This window comes from Eutrigla gurnardus, assembly GCF_963514095.1.
Source record: "Eutrigla gurnardus genome assembly, chromosome: 10".
In the NCBI taxonomy this organism is placed as follows: Eukaryota; Metazoa; Chordata; class Actinopteri; order Perciformes; family Triglidae; genus Eutrigla; species Eutrigla gurnardus.
The window spans coordinates 20661438-20683545 of NC_139924.1; the positions used below are offsets into that span (position 1 = coordinate 20661438).

The following is a 22108-nucleotide window of genomic DNA, read 5'->3' on the forward strand; positions in this document are numbered from 1 at the left end:
TACTAACAACTGTGTGAGCGGCTCTGCCTCTTCCCGCTAACGAGACATAAAATATAGCTCAAAGTGATGAGCAGATGTCAGGAGCGTACTAAAATGATCCGCTCGTAATGGTTCTACTGTGGTCTAATGCCGTCTGTATGTCTGTGCTGCGAACACGCCGACACTCTAGCAAGCAAGTGGAGGCAATAATGGATACATATGAATGTATAGGACTGCATTTTATAATGGATTTAAAGGGAAGAATAAAGTCAAGGCATACTTTCATCCTTTTTTTTTCATAATCAGTGAATCTGCTGATTATGTCTCTGTTAATCTCCAGTCGTCTATTGTTTTTATGCTGTCTTGGTTTGGATGATTATCTTCAGAAATAATTTCATGCGTCTAATTAAAACAGGCTCTCTTTTAATAACCAAGGGGTACCACAAGGTTCTTTTCTAGGTCCTTTTTTACAATCTACCTAAACAATACACTCCAACACTAAGAATATGCATCTCCATAGAGATGATAAATGTGCTTGGCTGTTCTCCAGCTCAAGCCACGTCTGCCTTTACGTTATTAAGACTGCTGATAAGAAAAACGCTTAAAAAAAAAAAAAAGGTTTGACCCTCTCAATGCTTTGGATTTGCAGCTGGCACATATATTGATGGATGTTCAGAAAGGAGGAAAGCCATGTTTGATGTAATGCCACCATTCCTGGATTTTCAACAACACTGTAGCTGATATTTAAGGTGGTACAGCTACTGTGCTTATGCCAATATTTAAGAGTCTATATATTCTCTTCATGGCACAGAATACCCATCTATGTGACCTGATACTTTAAGCTACTGCATGCATGGTTCTCCTTTCAAAGGTCCATTAAGGCATCATAAAAAATGAATGAGTAAAACAAGCATATGGGGGTACGAGCAATGATATGAGCAAAAATCACACCAACAACAGTACAGCGAGTTTCAAAGAGAACATCGTTTGATCTGTAGACATGAATATTCTTGGGGGTTGATAAAATAAAAATGAATTGTGATCCCAAACGTGATGAAGATGGATTCGTTTTAGGCGTTTCCACCCAGATCTGCATGAGATTTCATTCTGTACGGATCAGAATGGATGATCATCAATCTCAATGCTAGAAGAAGTGGAGACACGAGTAGTACTAACATACCTGCACACACACACACACACACACACACACACACACAATACACTATGCACTGTCCATCAGCCACTGCTGTCAAAGCATTAACATTCTGGTCCACTAAGCAATCCATCTATTCCACCATCCATTCCCTAATCGATTCATTCATTCATTCATTCATTCATTCATTCACTCATTCCATCTGCCAGTCACTCTTTATTTCATTGGTCCATATGTTCACTCAACCAACCCTTCGGTAATGTGATTTGCTCAGGCTCCACACAGACCGCACAGACTTTGACTCTCTCATCGCTTTTTCCACCATCTTGTCATCCCTTTGTCAATCAGAGCTAACGAATTATAAACCGTTTTACTGACTTTGTGTGTCATCCACCTTTTAGGTATATTGTGTACACATCACCATGGTTTTACAGTATAAACATGAACATGTTTCCTCTGGAAACACATCCAGTTTGAACCACTTAACAGGTAACCCCTGCGGTTGCCTCGCCATCCACCGCCGCCTCCTTTCTCCGCCAATCCTCAGCAAACACGCGGGAGAAGCACAAGGCTGATCCCGTTTGGTAATTGTTTACACCAGCAGGTGTGAGCCGTCTATCGTATCACACTCACTGTGAATGCCAGAGCATGGGGACGTCTATGCATGTGTGTGTAGTAGTGATAGAAGCAGAGTGGGTGAGGTGTTGGTGTGCTTGTTTTTCAGGGACACATCTGTCAGACGAGTGGAGTTTCATGCTTCTTCTCTCCCTCTGGTATTAAAGAAAAACTGGAGAAAACTGGAGATTTAATGCAACACACACTTGCAGCCGACTGAAGCTGTAGGCTGCCACCATGAGGTGATTGATTCGGTTATGTATATGTATTTATTTTATTTTTTCTTTTGTACCAATCAAAATTCATCTTAAATCTTTATTTCAGTGATATGCCATGCTGTTGTTTTTCTTCTGGCAAGATACAGTAGATTCAGATAAAAACATCTTTCTTTCTTTCTTTCTTTCTTTGGTTTCGTTTTTATTTAAATATTTAAAAACATTTTAAAAAGGTGTATCACTCTGTAGTTGCTATTAAATACGTTCTGCAGAAATGTTCAGTAGACATCAAACATCTTGAACTTTGCAGACTCTCAATAGCGTTTTCTCATCATGTTGATAAAACATTTTTTTAGGCAGCATTTAGTTAAAAATGTATTTGCTATAGAAATTAGCAGTATATAAACAACAAACAGAGTACTGATGACCCTGGTGACCACTAGGCTAAGGGCTGTGTGTTCTTGTTAATTCTGGTGAGACACTGGATAGTAGGTAACTTATGTACCCAGATGTTTGTGCTCCACCACTGTTGTGCAAGACAGTCTTGTATTGTCTTCTTCGTGACTCCTTGGTGTAGCCTATCTCAGCCAGGTCAGGTGAGGTTAATCCGTCCAGCGTCAGAGACGTGCATAGAGCGACGCTTAGTGGCGAACATGAGGAACAACATCTGACTGCAATTGGGGATGTTGAAGTTTGTCCCTGACGGCTTTCCGTTGAACACTGGTGTCATGTCGGCCCTCTTCTCGGTAAGTTACCCTTCAAAATTCGACTAAATATTACTGTTTGACTATTTCCATTCGTTTGCGTTACTAATGTCAAAAGACATCGTAAATCCGGTTTTACACTCACTTTATCGACAGCTTGAATGCGCGCTAACATTAGCATTTTGGGGGCTGTAATGTTATTGATACAACATGCTGAATGTAGCTGTTAGCTAAAGTTTGGCTTACTGCTGATGCCATAAAAGTCATCATATTAATGCTTCCTTTGGGGTCGTCAATGAATGTTTGAAAGCCTTTTTTAGGGTCTTTTTTTAAAGAAAGGGATCTTCCGTGGCTCTCGCTTTGACTGACTATCAGTATCGTTATTACTCTCCTGACTGTATGTGACGTTCATGTGGTTCATACAACAATCAGGGCGTGAATGCTTTTATGCGCATCTCGTGTCTTTTTTTTGTTTCTCACCTTTTCTACTTAAACTTGAAGACAGCTGTTCCTCTCCTCAATCTCTCCTCTCTGCACAGTCTCTACACAGATGTTGCCAGCGGTCGGCTCGCCTCGTCGTTGCCAGGCGACCGTGGAGCTCCAGCTCAGCGTCTCCCCCGCCTCTGTATGCGAGGCTCCTTCTCTTCCTCACACGGCGTTTCTATGATGTAGAGATGCTCCTGAGCTGGACCTCTGCGCTGAGGAGGAAGGGGATTCAGAAGAAGAATGCGTAAGAAACATGTTTTGCTGTCTTAAACCTCGAGACGCACCCATACCCAAAAAATAATACAAGTGTGGCCAATAAAGTAGTGAAAACCAGATTACTTTGCACTGATATGGGAAAGTTTGAGCTGAGCAGAATGCCAAATATTCCTGTGAACGAGTTGGTCATATAAAATATACGTCATCAGCCAGGTTCTCCTCATTTGACACAAACTCCAACACAATATATTGAAACATCGCGCTTGACATGGAGTGAAACAAGCTCCAGTATCAGTCGTCCCTCTCCAGTAATTGTACGATTCATCATGTTTTGTGCTCTGAAATGTGACATGTTCTTTTAATTACATATCTGATGCCGTCTGTCAAGTTACCATAGATATTGTCTTTGTGTCTCCCACAGATACTATGGCTACACTCAGAAGTACTATGGACCAGATATAGCAGCAGCGTATTATGTCTTGAGTCTGAAGGGGAGACTTAGGTAAGCGTTAACTTTAAATATCTCAATAGATTATTTTTTTTATGTTTATTTTTTGAAGGGCTGCTAGTAACAATTATTTTTTCATCACTGATTAATTTGCCAAGTCAGATAATTCAATCAATTAAGAGTTTGTAGTGGTTTATAACAGGTTCAGTATATATGTGGGAAAATACCCATCTATGGTTCCCAGGGTGGCATCTTGAAATGCTTAGATGCATACAGTTGAAAACCTAGAGATTTTGTATTTATCAGATGATCAGAGAAAGGCAGGCAATCCTTTCATTGAAAATGAGAATGAAAAGGGGAATGTTTGGAGCTTTGGCTTAAACAATGACAATTGATCTATTATAAAGTAGTTTAATTATCAATTTTCCGTTGCTCGACAACTCATACCACAACATTTCAGTATGCTATCAGCTGGTTGACAAACTCGTTGCATGCATTGATGTTTTAAATGAGTTCAAAAATGTTGTGTAGTCCACTTTTTCTGCCGGTTTTTTATCATATTACTTTTCTTTGAATGCAGTGTTACTGTCTTGCAATATGTTTGCATATAATCAGTAATAATGCAGCAAAGATGGCAATTTAATTGTCATCGTAATCTCAACTGTGCCGCTGTGATCCAGTTGTCATCGGGTCGTCTGTGTTGTGTGCTCAGGTATGTTGGCCAGCCGGAGTGGTTCGGTGCAGACAGGAAGGGCAAGTTCAGTTGGGACTTCTTGAATCACAAAGACACACCCCTAGAGGAAGTTAACATGAGCTACACGGTCATCAACTACACAGGACTGGGGAACCTGGGTAATGATATCCAACTCAGCCTTGTTTTGTTAATTCTGTTTGGTTATTTACTTTAAAGATCACATTTCCTAACGTATATTTCTCTCTATTTTACTGTGTCAGGCACATTTACTATAAATTAATAGTATTTAACATGCTATTTCTGCTCTGTCCTCCCTCAGAGGGACAGAAATCATTGCGGACTCTGTCATTACGAGGATGTCCTGAAGTAGACGACTGGTTCCTAGCCAGGCTCCATGTGTTTCAGGACTCTCTGGAGGAATTAGACATCTCTCACTGTCCACACATCACTATAGGTGGCCTGGCTGCACTCAGGAATCTCAAGTAGGTATCCAAACACTTATAACATAGCCAAAGATATTATTACCAAAATGCTATTAAATTCCTTTGTTATTTGCGTTGTGTGTGTCTTGCAGGGGACTGCGGCGCCTGGACGTGTCGTCCCTCCCTGGGATCTCGAGTCCTGGGTTGGTCATTATCCTGCTGGAGGAAATGTTACCAGAGTGCCAGATCATCGCTACTGGTTACAACCACAGCCTGGGGCAGGAGAGAGGAGAGAGCAAGGAAGAGCATGAGCAAGGGCAGAGGTAGGGAATGGGCACAGATGGGAGTCAGAGGGATCAAAAGACTCTGTTCAGAAAGAGAGAGTCCTCTGCCAGAGCTCTGCTTGCAGTTCTCCGTAGTCTGACAGGAAGGGTCAGATGACAGCTGCACAAATCACTCTTCTCAACCATTATGAACTAGTTAAAGACTCACATTTGATTGGACACTGGCAACTTCGAATGTGGAAAAGAAAAAAAAATACAGCCAGCATGGAAGTATAATACACCAAAAATGTGGCGTTGTCATCTATGCTTTATAAGCGTATAAGATATCACACTCTGCTTGTGTTGTTTTCTCATGGAATCAAGAGATATGATGTATATACAAAACCAGGTCTGTTTCAATGTATACTTTGTCTGCAAATGTGGTAACAGGTTTATTTGCTGAAATGTAAATATGAATGTAAACGTACTGAATAAAGATTATATTGTTCAATATGGTTATTTTAAATGTATTATTTTAAGCCATGTTTTACGATGGAAACCAAGTGTCCTCTGCATGTATTTCTAATCTTTACAATGGGATCGTATATGAGAGGAAACTAAAGCCCATAATCCAGCATGAGCCTTGTACCGCAGCAGTATCAGACATTACAGTAGGCTGATGAAGACACCAGTAAGACCGTAAGACGGGAGTGGATGGGGAGGAATAAATCACTGCTACATTTGTACGTAAATTATTATGCTACAATTATTTGGTAGCCCGTTTTTTAATGTCAACAGACCTTGTTATATGAGGCAGTTGTACTTCACACCTGATGTTGGATAGTATTGCCTGCTTTAAAGTTGTGATTTCTCATGCCACACATGTGTATTCACGGTGAGTTTGTAAGATGACGTTAAACGGAACGTTTATCAGCGGTCGGAACCCATAATTTCATGGGTATTGGTTCAAACACGGATGGTATTTCTGACGGACAATAACAATACGGTGCTACCGAGCCCCGCGGAAGATATACATCGTAATTTCGTATAATCTGGGATTGAAATTAATTGTCATTCGGACAGTTGTGGTTGAAGGGTCTCAGTAGACGGATAAATGTCGGATGCATCAGGTACGAAGAGTAAATTTGAGTTATAACTTTGACAGTCAGGCGTCTTTACCAGGGCTAGCTAGTTTAGCTAGCTATAGCTAACAAGTCGTTACAGGGAGAAAGCGTTGACTATGTGTTTGACTTGGTATTTAATTGTGCATTTATAGAACTTCCTACAAAAGAAGAAGAGGAGGAGGAGGTTACACCCGAACAAGAGGTGAGAAAACCCGTTTGTCTGCGATACTGCAACATTAGCTAGTGGATGTGAATGGGTTATTGTTGCTCGTTCTCGCCTATTCAAACAAGGCAGTCATCCGTCATTGCTTCACTCGCAAACAGGCGTACTGCGAATCGCTTGTTCTAATGTGAGCATTGTGTCTTTTGTAGGAGCAATCCGACGACAGCAGTGGGGAAGAGGCTGCAGGAGACTCAGAAAGTATGTGAGAAACGATGGCATATCTGGAACATGCGACAGTGGTGCAAACAACTTTAATAGAACGTTTTTGGCCAAATCACAACGTCCACCCTAAAAGGCTTTAAACCCGGAAGTCTCTGGGACTTAACTGAGAGGCTGCTAGGGCTTGAGATGGCATGAATACATATGGGACAGCACTGGACATGTCATGTCACTTTGATGACACCAGAACACGTTATCTACAATTGTTTTATTTTACAGGCTTTTGTTTTTTGCCAGACGAGAGGTGATTGTCAAATTATCCATTTACTTGTTTTTGTCAAAACTGCTTCAATAAGCAAAATTAAAAAAACAAAAATACATGGTTGGTGAAAAAACTAGTTGTGTAATACAGCCCATTCCTCTGATTTCAAGTTTTGTATGTACCATATAAAATGCTTAATTTTAATGTTTCTGTGTAAATGTAATATGCCAGCCTGAACACTCATTTGTTCTCTTTGTTTACCTTTTTGTTTTTTTAATTCCCCCGGGCTTTCCCTTGTAACCCAGTGTTAAATGCCACAACACCATAATTTGTGGGTAATTCCATCAGGCAAAGTCTGCAGAAATGTGAGCATAAAGGGCTCGAAATCTCTGCGAGAGAGCCTTGAAGAACTGATTTGACAGTGGGACAGCCCTAAACTCTCATGGACTCAAAGTCCGTGAATGTGGACATTGGGATTGGGCCATACTCTCTGTTGTTGATTTAAATGCCGACCCAATTTTATTATTACAAAGTCTCATACACATGCCTTAATGCTATGGATGTGCTGCTTGTGTTAATTTATTATTCATGAAGTAATTCCTTTTAAGTTGATCTCCTATTTTTTATAGTATCTGCATGCACAGTGTTGTTTTCTCTTGCATGCATTGACATCCGTTTCTCCTTTGCATTCCTGCTAGTGGACTTCCTGCGTAACCTCTTCTCCAGCACCCTTGGCCTCGGCTCAGCAGACAAAGTTCTGGACGAGCTGACTCTGGAGGCAGTGGCTCAATACATAAAGAGCGGCAAATGTGAGTCTTTGCCTGCTTCAAGTCAGCTCATTCATTGTGGCTTGTGATACTAAAACACTTAGAATTTATTTTAAGAAGTTACAGTAGTTTCTCTGCATCCTCACAGGTAAAAACATCATCTGCATGGTTGGAGCAGGAATATCCACATGTGAGTATCTCAGTTTTAATATCGCTAACAATTATTTTATAGTATTAAACTAATTTGACTAATCATTGTTTCTTTTGTATGATTTTTAATTATCATTTCCACCCACAGCGGCTGGGATCCCTGATTTCCGCTCACCAGGAACTGGCCTGTATGCGAACTTGCAAAAATATAACCTGCCTTACCCAGAGGCCATCTTCCAGATAGATTACTTTCAGGTGCGTGAAAGGTGCTTTGTTTGAAAAGTTGAAAAGTGGCACTAGTGAATGACGCTACAACAGCTTTCTCAGAAATCTTTGACAGTTTTGAGAAATTATATTGGAAGCCCAAATATATCCAGGTTAAAAATCAAAGATTTGGCTTACAAGTCTGCTTGGATTTCTGTTTTGATGCCAAGAATACACCCAATTTAGATTGTTAGTCAAGTTAGAGTGTCAGTAACTATACCCTTATACAATCATATGAAGCATATCCTGTTTTCTGATTTTAGACTGTGCCTATTCCACTCTTCAGTGTTGCTACAATAAAATGTAAAATGTTCCCCCATTTACTGTTTCAGAAACATCCAGAGCCTTTCTTTGCCTTGGCTAAAGAGCTCTACCCAGGACAGTTTAAGGTAAAAAAAAAAAAAAAAAAACCTTTGATTTTCCTTGTTGAAAACTGTCTGAAATTAAAATTAGATTAGAACATTTAGGCACAATCAATTACCGCGCGTGTGTCTCACTTGCGTTGATTTGTGTTTGTGTTTAGCCCACAATCTGTCACTACTTCATGAAGCTGCTGAAGGACAAGGGGCACCTGAGACGCTGCTACACACAGGTGGGAAAGAGCCTCCACTTCCTATACTGTACATTGAGTCTTTCTATTTTTGTCGGAGAGATTAATTGACATCGATATGCATGTTCATTCAGAACATTGACACCTTGGAGCGCGTGGCCGGGCTCGAGGGAGAGGATTTAATCGAAGCTCATGGAACGTTTTACACGTCCCACTGTGTCAGCTTCTGCTGCCGCAAGGAGTACAACCTGGACTGGATGAAAGGTGCCTTTATCTTTTGTGAGCCTTTTACAAGGTTTTGTTGTGATTTCGGTCATTTGAGATTTCACCATCTTCTCTTTGCCGTGTAGAGAAAATATTTTCTGATGATATACCCCGATGTGACAAGTGCAGCAGTTTGGTCAAGCCAGGTCAGTGGATGTTTGTCTCATTGTTAATTTTATTCCCGTAAGCTTCTCCAGTGTGATTGTTTTCACTCGTTCCTCTTACTAAAAGCCCCACTGACTTTTCTGCATGCCATTTTATCTCTGTCTTACACGACTGCAGGATAATCACCAATTATCTCAAATGTCTTTGTATCTATGTCTTGTGCCTCTCTTCACCCAAGATATCGTCTTCTTCGGGGAGAATCTACCTGTCCGGTTCTTCACTTCAATGAAGATGGTTAGCACTTGTCTTTGGTCCACAAGCATGCGTGCACGTTTGGTGAGAACGTGAGGTCACACCTGCAGAAATAGACTCTTTTCATCCGTCACCATTTACTTCTGCCAGGACTTTCCTCGCTGTGATCTTCTCATCGTCATGGGGACGTCTCTGCAGGTCCAGCCGTTTGCAGGTCTAGTCGGCAGGTACTGCAGATCAAGTTCCATATTCCATCTACTGATGACTACAGCTGCTGCTGCAGTACGGAGCTGGCCGTGTGGTCTAGCAGCCAGTGAAACCATATTGCATTACGAGAGATTCAGGCTTGATTCAAGCAACTCTTTGTTTAAGTGTTACTGAGCATGTTGAGGGACCTGCTCACCCACATTCTTTCTCTTTGTTCTTGTGTTTCTTTGTCATTTAGGGTTTCAAAAAGTTGCCCCAGACTGCTCATTAATATGGAGAAGGCAGGGCAGGTGAGCCTTCGCATCAACCTCTTCCTGCCTTTTTATCCACATTTTTTATTTTTCTGTTATGGATGTATCTCTTGTATTCTCTGTGCAGCGTTGTGTGTTTCCCTTTGCAGGCTGATCCTCTGTTTGGGCTGCTGGGTTTTGGAGGGGGCATGGACTTTGACTCAGACAAGGCCTACAGGTGATGCAGGGATGCTGCCACTGCTTTTACTATATTAGTGTTGTCCAACAAATCGCAACTTATATCTGATATCAGGAATGCACATCTGAATCAAAAGGATCAAATGGATTGGATCAGATAATGGGGGAAATTCTAAATTACCCTTAATTGTTGCTATATTGTTTTGATGACGATTTAGTGAAATTATTTGTACTACTTGTAAAACCTCTTTACTACATTTATGTGTTACTCCTCATATAGCTTAATATTTGATGTAGTAACTCAGTAGTCGTCATGACATTCAAACATTGTTGCTCATTTGCAACAACGTTGACAAGCTGTCCAATTATTTCTGACAATGGAAGTTTCCCAAATCCCTTTTGAAACTTTAGGAAAGTGTTGTAATATTGGAAGGTGCTTCAGTGCTGAAAATGAAGAAGTGTCGTAGAGCGCTGTCTTGGTTCTCACACGGTGTCCCTTTTCCTTCCCTCCAGAGATGTAGCTCACATCAGTACGTGTGATGACGGCTGTTTGGCTCTTGCTGAGCTGTTAGGATGGAAGGTAAATTGCACAATCGTCTTTCATAGATTCTATGAACCAAAGTAACCTCTGCAGTAATTCAAACACAATGTGCAATCATGATGTTTATGATTTATCATCCTTTTAAGAAAAACTTGTTGGCCAAACAGTAATATTACCACATAATGGAAGATAAAATAAGCGACATTAAGGGGGGAAAAGTTTCACGGTGAGGAAAAAAAGCCTCCAACCTTCCTGTTCAGCTCCAAAACAGAAAACAGTTTTGTGAGAAGTTCAGCAGCAACATCTCGAGGAACTTTGCTCACTCCATCTCCAAAAAGATTGCCAATTTTTGAAAGTTAAAAGTCATTAAGTGTGAAAGATGGAGTACTAGATCACATATTAAATTGAAGTTTCAAGATATGCTGCAACATAATTACATTTAATTTAGCTTTAGAGAAAAAACTGACTTATAATGAGAGGTTAAAAAAAAATAATTCTTAAATGTAAAGTAGTTTTCAAGTTTGATGCATCAGGTGATCAAGTTAAACCGAGAGTCAATCGAGTTTAAAAATGAAACCTTGTTGGTCCAACCCACCCTTAAGGTTCATTGAACCCTAAAGATATTTATATTTTTATTTGGTTAGTATATGATTACTTACTATTGAATATCTGGTTGTTGGCCAACTCAATAGCTGTCATCTATACATATCTGAGTGTATAGTTCCACACTCATATGACTAAATAAAATATAATGGAGTAAATATACAGTACACAATTTAGTACAAAGAGCACTTGCGGTAGGTAGTCTTGTCTTGTCAGCATAGAAAGGCAGCAGAAGCAAAAAAAAAAAAGAACAAAGGTGAGACCTTTTTGAAACGTCAGCCTATTTATGTTTTTCCTGTGTGATGTACTCACCACCACCGCGAACAGACTTCTTCTCACTGAACGCAAAGCATGAGCTATTTTCCTCCTGTCCTCCGCGTCTCTATGTCTCATTAGTCAGGATAAATCCCTTCTCTTCTCTCCAGGCCGAGCTGGAGGAGTTGGTGAAGCAGGAGCATGCTAACATTGACAGTCAGGACAAGAAAGAGAAGGCCGGTGGGAGCAAAGGAGCCGCAGCCAAGGTGAGCTCTGCTGCATCGGTAGCACCAGAGCCCAAAAAGGAAGAGTAACTAATTCAATTAAAACGCTTCCTTTCTATGAAACGCTTCACAGTATGGAGTTGGCCACTTTATAATGGGATGATGACACCAGGGTTTTTTGTTTGGAAGTGCAGATTTGACGGGTGTCGCCCTATGATTTTCCATCTGCGGACGTTTCATTCCTCTTGAACACAGCGATATCTCTGTGATTTATGCCTCTGTTTTTATCGCTCAATTTGCAGTTTACTGACTACTTTGCTATTTTTTTTTTGCATTGGCTCACATCTGTCTCAGTTGTATATTTCTTTCAGATGCAGACTTGACTTTAATAGGGGTGAGGTTATTCAAGTTTAGCTTGTGTTTATAATCCGTTAGCCTGATTAATCAGTGACCTCTTAAAGGTATCAAATGTATCACAAAATGAACTTCCATATAGGAGAGATAAGGTAAATGGAGATATAACAGTATAACTTTTAAAATGTTTTAAACTAACCGTGTTTATCTTGTAACCTTCTCCCGTTGGATTTCAGCAATTTCTTTGAATGCAATGTTTACGAGCCAAATTATGTCTTCTTAATCCTATGGAGCAACAAACTGTGTACATAGTGCACAACATAACTGTGTGCTCTCTACAGTCGGGACATTGCTTGATTATGCTTTTTAAATCTTTGGGAATGGTTAAATAGATTTTAAGAAAAGACAGGAGTTGCTAAAAAATAAGCACTAGAAGTTATCTTGTTATCTGAAAAAGCATGAATTGTTTCATCATTATATACAAAAAAAAAAGAAAATACAGGGGGTAGACATGGTTACATTACCATCTGTACAAAATGATGGAATCCAACACAAAAGCCCTGCAATAAATTTGACCTTTGTAAAGCTGTTCATGTTCACTTTTGTTGTGTCAGAGAGGAGCAGGTTCAACTCTGTATTTTTCAGCCTTTAGTAAGTTACAGATCTAAATGTTTCTGGAATAAGGAAAGAAGTTGCACCCTGGATGATAATAACCTATATGAAATTATAAACATTTTCCGCTAACATGGCTCAAAACCAAAGTGATTGAAGTTAACATTACTTCAAAAAGCATATATCGAAGCCTGTGATGAACACTCCTGATGTTTGTAGTTGGTTTCGGGCTCTTTTTTGCCTTCTATGCTGCCAGCCATAATGGTCATTGCCGTCGTACAGATAATGGTATTTGCAGGAAATAGAAGTGTGACAATGCTGCACGCAAAAGCAAGACTGTGAGTCTTCTTGCTACGGAAATATTGACCAATCAATGACACCTCCATGTGTGGTTTCCGTGAGAGGCAGGACTGTCGGGACGGCCAGCAAACAAATTTGCATGAGCTAGAATAGACACCAAAACCCCTCTGTGCATCTTCTGATGTCTCTCTGTCAAATATATAGTTCTGTATATCAACATCTAGAACTGACGGATTTAGTGCATTTCCCCTGCAGCTGCAAGATCAAAAAATGTAACGCAGACAATCTCAGAGTTGCAGAGACGCATGTTAAGGAGCATTTCTGAGCTTGGCACATTGTCTTTTAACTGTTCTCAGAGAGGGGTTAACCACATGCAGACTCGAGGGGAAGGGGAGGCGAAGAAGGCTGAAACATCAGCTCAACAGTTTCACATGAAAATTGAAAGCGCGTCTACTGCCAGCATGTACAGGAGAGCGTGGCAGCCGCACAATAGTTATCTGAATTTTGAGGATATTGTCTACATCGGCCCTGGAAACTTCTTGAGGATGTATTTCTGAGTAGCATGTGAGCTAGCTGTTTTAGCCCTGTTGGTATTTTGGGCTCTGAAGCAACATCTTGCAGAAAGGAAGCGCTCACGAGAAAGAAGATTGCAACATGCAGAGGAATGTGCTAATAGCGTAGCGGAGAGAGGATACATGAACTAACTGAGGCAGCCCTTACACATGTAAGTACCAACCGTCCTTTCTACCACAGTCGGCCTGTGGCTTTTTCTTAAGAGTGTGTCTGATTACTTTGTAAAAATAATACTTTTAAAGTTGATTTAATCCTTGAAGGCATTGATTATTTTGGGACGAGTTGTGTGTAGGTGACGTCTACAATGATGTGTTAAACATGTCCGTATGTTTGCGTCCAGGGCGGTTCACAGTCCGATTAATGGGACCACAGCGATCCCGTGGAGGAGCAGCAGGAGGCAGCTGTCGCTGCTGGAGCAGCTGAGGGGCTGTCAAGAGGCCTGGTGCCCCAGGGCCCCATGGGATAGAGAGGGGGCCCACGCCGCTATCTGTGGAACACCAGCTGGGGTGAGGCTTCAGTGTGATGGTGGATTACATCTCATGCTGAGAGAAGCATTCAAGGAAAATCTTTTTTTCTCAAAGTTTTCTTTTTTATACTTAAAATCCTCCAATAATGAAGAAGTCTTCTTTTTGGGGGAAAAACTTAAGCCTCCATGCTGGTTAAGTTTTTTTTTTTTGTTTTGTTTTTTTATGATAATGCAATATGTCCAATTTGGGATTTTGCTTCAAGCAAACAGAATTAAAATGACAAAAATCCCAAATCAGTTGTTCTTAAAAGCTGCTTATCTTACAGCACAAGGCATGAAAGAGTAGATTTGTTGGACATTTACTTATATTCGTCTTTCCCTGCTCAATCTTTCTGCTCATGTTTTATAGCATCAATTTAAATGTCCCCCATCTCTCTGCTTGTCCTCTCACTGTTCTCTTCAATTGTACCTCAGTAAGGAGGTACGACACATTTTTTTATTTTAAAAGCACTCTTGGAGATCATGGACACATATTGGACATGGAAATCAATCCGCCTAATCATAGAATTTAGTCTCTATTCAGACATTCAGAATTAAGAATACAATTTCATGTAAAGAACATCTCTGTTGAATAAGTTGTACTTTAAAAATAGCCTGCAAAATGGCCTACATGCAAATTATTCATATGCTGGTCATTTTAGTGCTTTATCTATTTGATATTAATGGAGGGGAAATGGCTCAGCTTTCATTAGTTTCCGTGATTGCTGGCCAGTCTACAGATGAGTTCCAGCGTTTCATGGACTCATTTCGGTTTGGACGATATTTCTCCCACCACTTTGTCTTTCAGACATTTTTCTCCTCTGCTTGACAAACTCTTCAAAGTCCTAGAATATCCTAATAAGAAAAGGAGTTTTCTCTTAGATACTTAGTGGGTAACTTTTGTCTTTAACAGGATATAGTAAAAGGGAATTTTGTAGAAGATGTCATAATTCTAAGAATTGAGGAGAAACCTTTTAAACTCTGAAGCACTACGTATACGATCACAGGCGTACAACAGAAATAACCTTAACCAGTCTGAGCACAGACGCGCACGTCTCTGCGACACGAAAGTAGTTCCTTTTTCTGGCTGACATCAGAAAACGCAGCCAACATTTTTTTGGGGGCTGAATGCAGAAGTGGTGTCGAATAAAAGGGTGTGCATAGCTGGGAAATCACATTACAAAATGGATACATACGGAGCAAGCAGAAACATTTGAAATGGTCACGAAAAGTGATAATTGAAGGGCTTGTTTGAAAGAGGGACATGCAAATTATTACCCAGAAATGCAAAACTCTAACTGGAAGTCATTGACACGCGAGTACATGCGGTTCTGGTGAGGGAATAGGAGTGTTTGATTTTTACTCTCAGAGAAAAGGTAAGAGCTTTATAAATATGAAATAATAATGTACCTCATGGGGGTCGAAGGTCGGCCGATTTTGTTGATTTGAAATGCTGAAAGAAAAAAAGTAAACTTCTGGCTCAACGGTTTCCAGCACGTCTCTTCCTATAGATTGGATGCGTGAATGACTAAATGTTGCTGTTGTCAATCAACGGAGTAATTACCCATCTGCTGCCAGTCTGTGGACGCCTGCTCAAAGTGTGGTGACTTGAAGTGAACTTGTCTCCGTTTCTTTGCACACTGAGAATGAAAGCCACTTCCTGTGTGTATTAATATATTTGAGGAGTTTGGTTGTTGTGATGTAACTACACGGTTTGCTGGACTTGTGTTCTTGTGATTGCATGTGTTTTGTTTTACCCTAATTAATCATGTCTCAGCCAACTGCGTATTCTGTGTTAGAGGATGTTTCCATAGAAGTGAATGTGATGACGCACATTTTGGTCCGTGCAGTTCAAGCAAAGCCAAAACAAAACCCCCAAAAAAACAACCAAAACTGTTCTAGCTGGTTAAAAACGGTGTTCATGCTGCGCTCCATAATAAACATAGCAAGAAAATTGATTGGGAGAAAACATTTGAATAGGGCTTTTAATGAAATATATTGCCTCAATCTGCAATTACTAGTCCTTAAGGAGTAAGAAATATTTGCAAATGTACTCCTAATAGAAATACAGACAGTGCTCCATTAATCCGGCCTTTATGATGGAGAGGCCACCCATGAGTAACATTTAGAGACATCTGCAGTTTGGCCGAGATCCTTTGCTCTCCGTCCAATCAGAAAGAGTTTGAGAACTTTAGTCAAGGTAAGCCCTTTCATTAGCTCGCAATCGAATCACCCAATTTTCATTAGCGGATGGACTTGTCGTAGGTCAAGGATCAAATCCTGCTGTGAAAAAGCTGCCGTTATTGCCACTGACAAAAGCTTTGAACGTACATGTAGGTGCATTTCTGTATGCATCGGTGAATTATTTTTGAAGTACGTTTGGACAAGGGCCAACTATAACGCAACACAGTTCAAACTCCTTCAACCTCCATAGAGCCCTATCAGCTTTATGAGGAAGTGAACAGCTCTGCATCACTTATCAGCGTTGATGAACCCTGGAGAATTACCGACTGTTAGTTTTGGTTCCAGTCTGTAATCACGATTGATTTTCAAGATCAAACCGATCCGGTCCTGGATCTGTCACTGGATCGCAGTGCTGATTCTTTACCAAACACTGTTCAACCAGCTTGACTGTTGGTGTTTGGCTCTGGTTGCCATGGGGCCACGGTGTGTAGCTTTTTTGCCAGCCTGAGCATTTAAAAGAAAACCTGCCCAGCGAGCTTCCGTAACGCTTCAGATACTGAAATGAGTCACCGTGTGTGTGTGTGTGTGTGTGTGTGTGTGTGTGTGTCTCCCTCCCAGAGTTTCCTGGTTGTGCGCGACTCTGCGTCGTCTCAGCCCAGCCTGCTGTGCGTGTCCACCGGTGGAGAGAATGGAGCAGTTGTTGATTATAATATCAAAAGCACAGGTACAGGTATGGACCAACCGCATGCAAACATATACTCTCTCTCTCTCTCACTCACTCTCTCTCTCTCTTTGTGTGTGTGTGGGTGATCCGGTCACAAAGTTCCCCTCGTGTGACTTGATGTGATCATTCTATGAATAATCACGTCCGCCGCAACTGACAGACGGTTGCAACTGTAACCCAATAACGTCAGGCGTTTTGTAGTTCTGCTTTCTACCGTTGAGTGTGCCAACAGTACGAGCCCAACGAGGTTGCAACAGGTGAGAGTAGTTCATCTGTTGCACACCTCAAACTGCAAATACTGGTTCCTTAAACCGTGAACTCCTTCACTAATTAGACCAACACCTGTTAGTTGCTGCTTTGGCTACTCGGCCGATGCAGATGTGTACCTGAAATCACAGGCTGAAGAGACGGCTGCAACGTGCTCGGCATTGGAAACGGCACGGGGTCAGAAAAGAAGATAAAACTGATGAAAGGCTTATCTTCAGGCGTATTCTTCCCGGGTCAAGCTTGGGTTTATTTCCAGGAATGCATTTTTTTTATTTTTTCGACAGAACATGAAACTGACCGCCTACTCTTTCTCTGTTTCTCGTGTCAGTCTTCCAGTTGTCTGAGTCCCGTCTGTGCTTCTCTGACTTGGTTCAGCTCGTGCTCTTCTACTCTCTAACCAGGTAAGAACCCGCACTGTCACTGATGCCTTTATTTTATTCCTCTGTGTTTGATTGAACTTCCGTTTCAACTTTGGCCTCCTCTACACATCCTAACTTTTAGATTTTCACACGGTCAATTCCGTTGAACTGACATTGGACATTGACAGAAGTGTTTAATTCTAATCCCCGTCGTCTCGTCCCGTGTGACAGGGACGTGTTGGCCGTCTGTCTTTCCATTCCTCGCTGGATCTACAGCGTAACCGAGAAATCCAAAGATCGTCTCTCTCAACTTGAACCCAGTGAGTCCTTCCGACTTCCCGTCTCATATCCTCTCACAGAATCAACATCAGAGACGCGTTGTGAAGAACTGTCTCATTCATAATACCTCTCTAATGCAGATACTTGGCTCTGCACAGCCACTGACCAGCACACTGATGAAATGACCCTGAGGGAGCCAGGCAACGTGATGTGCTCCATACAGGTATAAAGCGTGTGTGTGTGGAGACCAAAAACAGAGCTCAAAATAGATCGAAATTTGGACTTGACGTGTGTGTTCGTGTGTTCCCTTAGCTGACTTCCACCAATGGGGCCCTGTGTATCATCAACCCCCTCTACCTGCATGAACATGGAGATGATTGGCTGACCCACAAAGCCACTAAGCCATCAAATTTCAGACGCCTCAGCACCACCAGGACATGGGCAGGCTCAGGGTTACTGAGTAAACGGACCATCTCGTTGGACCAGGAACCCTCTGCTGCCAGTGTGGAGAGCTCCGGTGAGGACTAGTCTCTTGCTGCTCCGGCTGGGCGCCCAACAAAACCACTACTTTGTTTTGAGTACAAATTATATAAACAAGATATAATGTGTTAATTGACAATAGTTGGTAGGTGGTCTTTGTTGTTTCGCCCTGCTTCCAGTGTTGCCTGTTTATCTGCTTGTTCAGGATGCTGTGGCTTCTTATTACCCTTCAAACACAAAGGCTTAACATGATGTTCATCATCCATATTTTTCAGGTCTAATCAGAGCCATATCTGTTGATTTACCACGTTGCCCCCTCACCCAGTCAACACCAGCTGCTGCAGGGGTGGTTCTCAGGAGGCCCAGCAGAGACTCTGCCTGCAGCACACCTCACAGAGCGAGCACGGGGAGTCACCCTCCATCTCCTCCCTCCACCCCCGGAAGTTCAAGTGGTTTAGCGTTTGACCTGCAGCACTATGACAGCCCAGTGCCTCAGTCTCCTCACAGGGTGTCCTGGATTGAAGATGGAGTCTGGCTGCCTCCGCCCAGGCCTTCCTCTTTCCTCCACCCCCCGTCGGTGGAGCTCGACTCGCTGTCGATCAGCAGCATCGAGGAGGAGCAGGAGTCTCAAGCGGCGTGCCCCACCACGCACCACCCGTCTGCACATCGGCTGGCCGACAAGGTCATTAATCGTCTGTCGGCGGTGGGTCAGGCTCTCGGCGGGCTGGTGTGTCAGAAGAAGAGACTGATCAATCGCGTGCAGGAGCTGAGCGACAGGAAAGGTGCGGCGTTTGCGGAGGGTGTGAAAGCGTTTGTGGAGGTGACGCTGAAGAAAGGGGCCGATCCCGCTGGGGTCACGGGGTCAGAGTTCTTACAGGAGGTGAGGTCATCGCTCTCGTCGCTGAGGGACACACTGTTGGACCATCCGGAGGTCCAGGCAATGTTGGACAGCATCACTGATATGAATGACTTGGAGATCGGTGAGTGAGCTGAGCGTGCAGTTTGAAAAGGGACCATGATGATGTTCTTTTCAATGTGTAAGCACGATTGTTATTAGTTTGCAACGTCTTTAATTTCTCCTCACAAACCTTTCCCCACAGACTCCCTGGTGGAGCTTTCTGTACACAAGGTGGCTCTGAAACCCGTCTCCACGCACCTTTACTCCTGCATACAAATTTCCCGGACTAACGACAGCAGCTTCAAGAATCTCCAGAGTAACATGCGTGTGCTGGAAAAGAACGGGGTGGATGAGCTGGGGGGATCAGAGGGAGTCGGAGTTCCCGACTCTGTCATCCTGGAGCGAATCCAGCAGAGGTGGACTAGCATGCATGAGGTGTACTCCCCAAACAAGAAGGTCCAGATCCTGCTCAAAGTCTGCAAGACCATCTATCACAGCATGAGCGCTAATGCTAGCTCAGGTTTGTTTTTTTGTTTTTAACCATCATTACTTGGTCTTTCTTATTCGATGACTGGCACTTTTTGTCAGTTGGTTACCCTTTAAATTCCTGGTCTTCTCCTCCTGCAGGCACGGTGTTTGGCGCTGATGATTTCCTGCCCTGCCTGACCTGGGTGCTGCTCCGTAGTGACGTGGTCACCATACAGATAGACACCGACTACATGATGGAGCTGCTGGACCCCACACAGCTACAGGGAGAGGGTAAGGCAGACACGAGAAAACACACTGTAATGCACACAAAATTCCACCAAAACTCACTGTTGTGGACCGGTCAGCTGAGTTCTAACGTAGCCTGGTTATAATGCAAGTAGTTTACACATGAATTACACTGAATTAGCAGGATGTCAGTCGATGGTTTCCCACTGATTCTATAGATTTAGATGCCATTTAATTATGATTCACAGACTGTCTCCCTTTCTGCATTTCCCACATTAACAGGTGGCTACTACCTTACAACTCTATACGCCTCCCTCTACTACATCAGCAGCTTCCGGCCGCGACTGGCTGCTCGGCAGCTCAGTGTCGAAGCCCAACACTCCCTCAACCAATGGCATCGCAGGCGAACCCTGCACTGTAACCAATCACGACGCAGCAAGCACCGGCGGACCATTCGCAGGCAGGCGTGCAGGAGCTCGACGGACTCTGAGACAGAACCTGGGAGTAAAGAGGAAAGTGGGAAAGACAAAGAATCTTTTGATACTGGCGAGTCACAGCAGCAGACGGAACGCACCGCAGAAGCTCTGCAGGCGCTGAAGGAAGAGACGAGCAGAGAGAAAGGATCGGAGGACGAATCACAGATGTTCACGCCAACATCAGACTGTAACCAGGAGGCTGTAATAAGGAGTGATCTGGACGATGCACAGACTCTGGGATCAGCTGGAGAAGAGGACTACAGATGATTGTATCTCACAGAGAGGCGACACACATTTTGTGGGTCAAACCCTCCCAGAAGCATGAGCTGTCCTGCCCCGACTCCTCATCCACAGAGACCAAAGAAAGCTTTTAAATAGTGTCATTAATGTTGAGATAAAGAGATGTTTTTTTCTTTCTTCCAAAATTGTTTATTTCATGGAAAATTCAGAAAAGCAGAACTTACTGCCAACACTGTTGTTATTGTTATTATTATTAATATATTATTATTACTATTATTGTTATTATTATTATATGCAAGTAAGTAAAAGTTAACGGGCATATTTGGAGGCTATCACATTTCATAAGTTTATTCTGCTCATTAACTAAAACTGATGTAATTGTTTTATTTTTTTTTTTAAATATTAACATTAAAGTAACAATGTGCAAAAATAGTACTTTAATGCATTGGATGGCTCTCTCTTCAGTACCATCTCCAGAAGCAACTATGTCTAATTTATTGTTATTATTAGTAGTATTAGAATTAATATGGCAGAAGGTCATTAAACAGCACAAAACAGTGGCAAACAAGCTCACTTTAACGGCTCTCATCAACCCTGAAAAAGCAGACGGACAAAGTGGAGCATTTAGCAGCTAAAGAGCCAGATATTTCCCTCAGAAGTTAAAAAGAGTGAATATCTAAATGTCATTCATCAGATGGACAGAAACATGACTCTGAATGAATGCTAGTGTTGCTGTGTATGTAAATGTGTCTGCTGGATTTTCAGAAATCAGCTGTTTGCTAACATGATAGCCGTAACACATTATTGTCATGATTAAGTGGCCTTATTTTAAATCAATGAATGAAACTTTGTGTAATCCCCTCCTCCTAAGTTTCACCTGATGTCATGGTAAGCCTACTCTTGTTTAAGTGCTATAAAGCCTTTTAGTACAGAGGCGGTGTTTTTATTTCACTAACTTAATTAAGCTCTCTCTTATTCACCAAAACTGGAGGTTTAAACTACCCTTGAACGTTTGTCATTTATATACCATTTATTCTTTGTAAACAGAGCCTCGCAGGAAATTCCCGAACAACAGCTGTCTTCTCTTGGGACCACTAGAGGGCAGCATTGAACCTCCTGTGAGATTTACAGGTTGTATCCTCAAAATGTTGTATTTACAGTTTGGCAGAATATGCACAGGTTTGATTTTAAATCCATGTAATGAGGTTTCTGTAGAAAAGAACTCAAAACAATGTCACCTCGTTCACCTGGGTTGGTCGGTGCCTGCAGCTTTGTTTTAGGAGATTCCACAAAACACAGCATACTATATTACTAGTTAACACATAAAAAGTTCCTCAAGAAGGTGAAGTGACCGGAGGTGAAGCTTTTAAAGATGTTCCAGTGATAGTTGAAGTCAAAACAATGAGGTTGAAGTTCGATCACAAAATCGTTTTGAAGAACTGAAAGTGGTTTAATGTTTGAAGTCCAAGCCCTTAACATAATAACACCTTCTGTAAACTAGTTAAATGGCATGGTTAATATTTGATTTGCCTCCTCTCTTTAAATGTATTTTAACGTTATCTGTTGTTAA

General features: G+C 41.9%; 3 protein-coding genes across 5 annotated transcripts; all 3 read left to right on the forward strand.

Moving 5' to 3' along the window:
* Positions 1-2667: 2667 nt before the first annotated feature.
* Positions 2668-5706, forward strand: dmac2 (distal membrane arm assembly component 2). The gene is made up of 6 exons (XM_084020145.1): positions 2668-2708; positions 3206-3396; positions 3790-3870; positions 4529-4668; positions 4830-4992; positions 5085-5706. The coding sequence occupies exons 1-6, from the start codon at positions 2691-2693 to the stop codon at positions 5257-5259; spliced, it is 768 nt and encodes a 255-aa protein (XP_083876271.1). The 5' UTR covers positions 2668-2690; the 3' UTR covers positions 5260-5706.
* Positions 5707-6187: 481 nt separating this feature from the next.
* sirt2 (sirtuin 2 (silent mating type information regulation 2, homolog) 2) lies at positions 6188-12504 on the forward strand. The gene is made up of 16 exons (XM_084020135.1): positions 6188-6325; positions 6472-6521; positions 6692-6740; positions 7662-7772; positions 7879-7920; positions 8029-8135; positions 8477-8533; positions 8668-8736; positions 8829-8958; positions 9045-9104; positions 9302-9357; positions 9466-9542; positions 9761-9812; positions 9923-9990; positions 10464-10530; positions 11520-12504. The coding sequence occupies exons 1-16, from the start codon at positions 6310-6312 to the stop codon at positions 11661-11663; spliced, it is 1155 nt and encodes a 384-aa protein (XP_083876261.1). The 5' UTR covers positions 6188-6309; the 3' UTR covers positions 11664-12504.
* Positions 12505-13179: 675 nt separating this feature from the next.
* rinl (Ras and Rab interactor-like) lies at positions 13180-21469 on the forward strand (the record flags this gene model as incomplete). Of its 3 annotated transcripts, none has more annotated exons than XM_084020124.1 (11): positions 13180-13563; positions 13753-13918; positions 16720-16825; positions 17421-17493; positions 17683-17771; positions 17871-17953; positions 18043-18247; positions 18486-19190; positions 19311-19628; positions 19736-19867; positions 20105-21469. In XM_084020124.1, coding segments are annotated over 11 exons (2340 nt in total). In that variant the 3' UTR covers positions 20566-21469. The 3 variants fall into 3 exon arrangements, with proteins under 3 accessions (XP_083876250.1, XP_083876249.1, XP_083876248.1); XM_084020123.1 differs by having other exon boundaries at positions 13183-13563; positions 16720-16831; XM_084020122.1 differs by lacking the exon at positions 13180-13563 and having other exon boundaries at positions 13739-13918; positions 16720-16831.
* Positions 21470-22108: the final 639 nt, after the last annotated feature.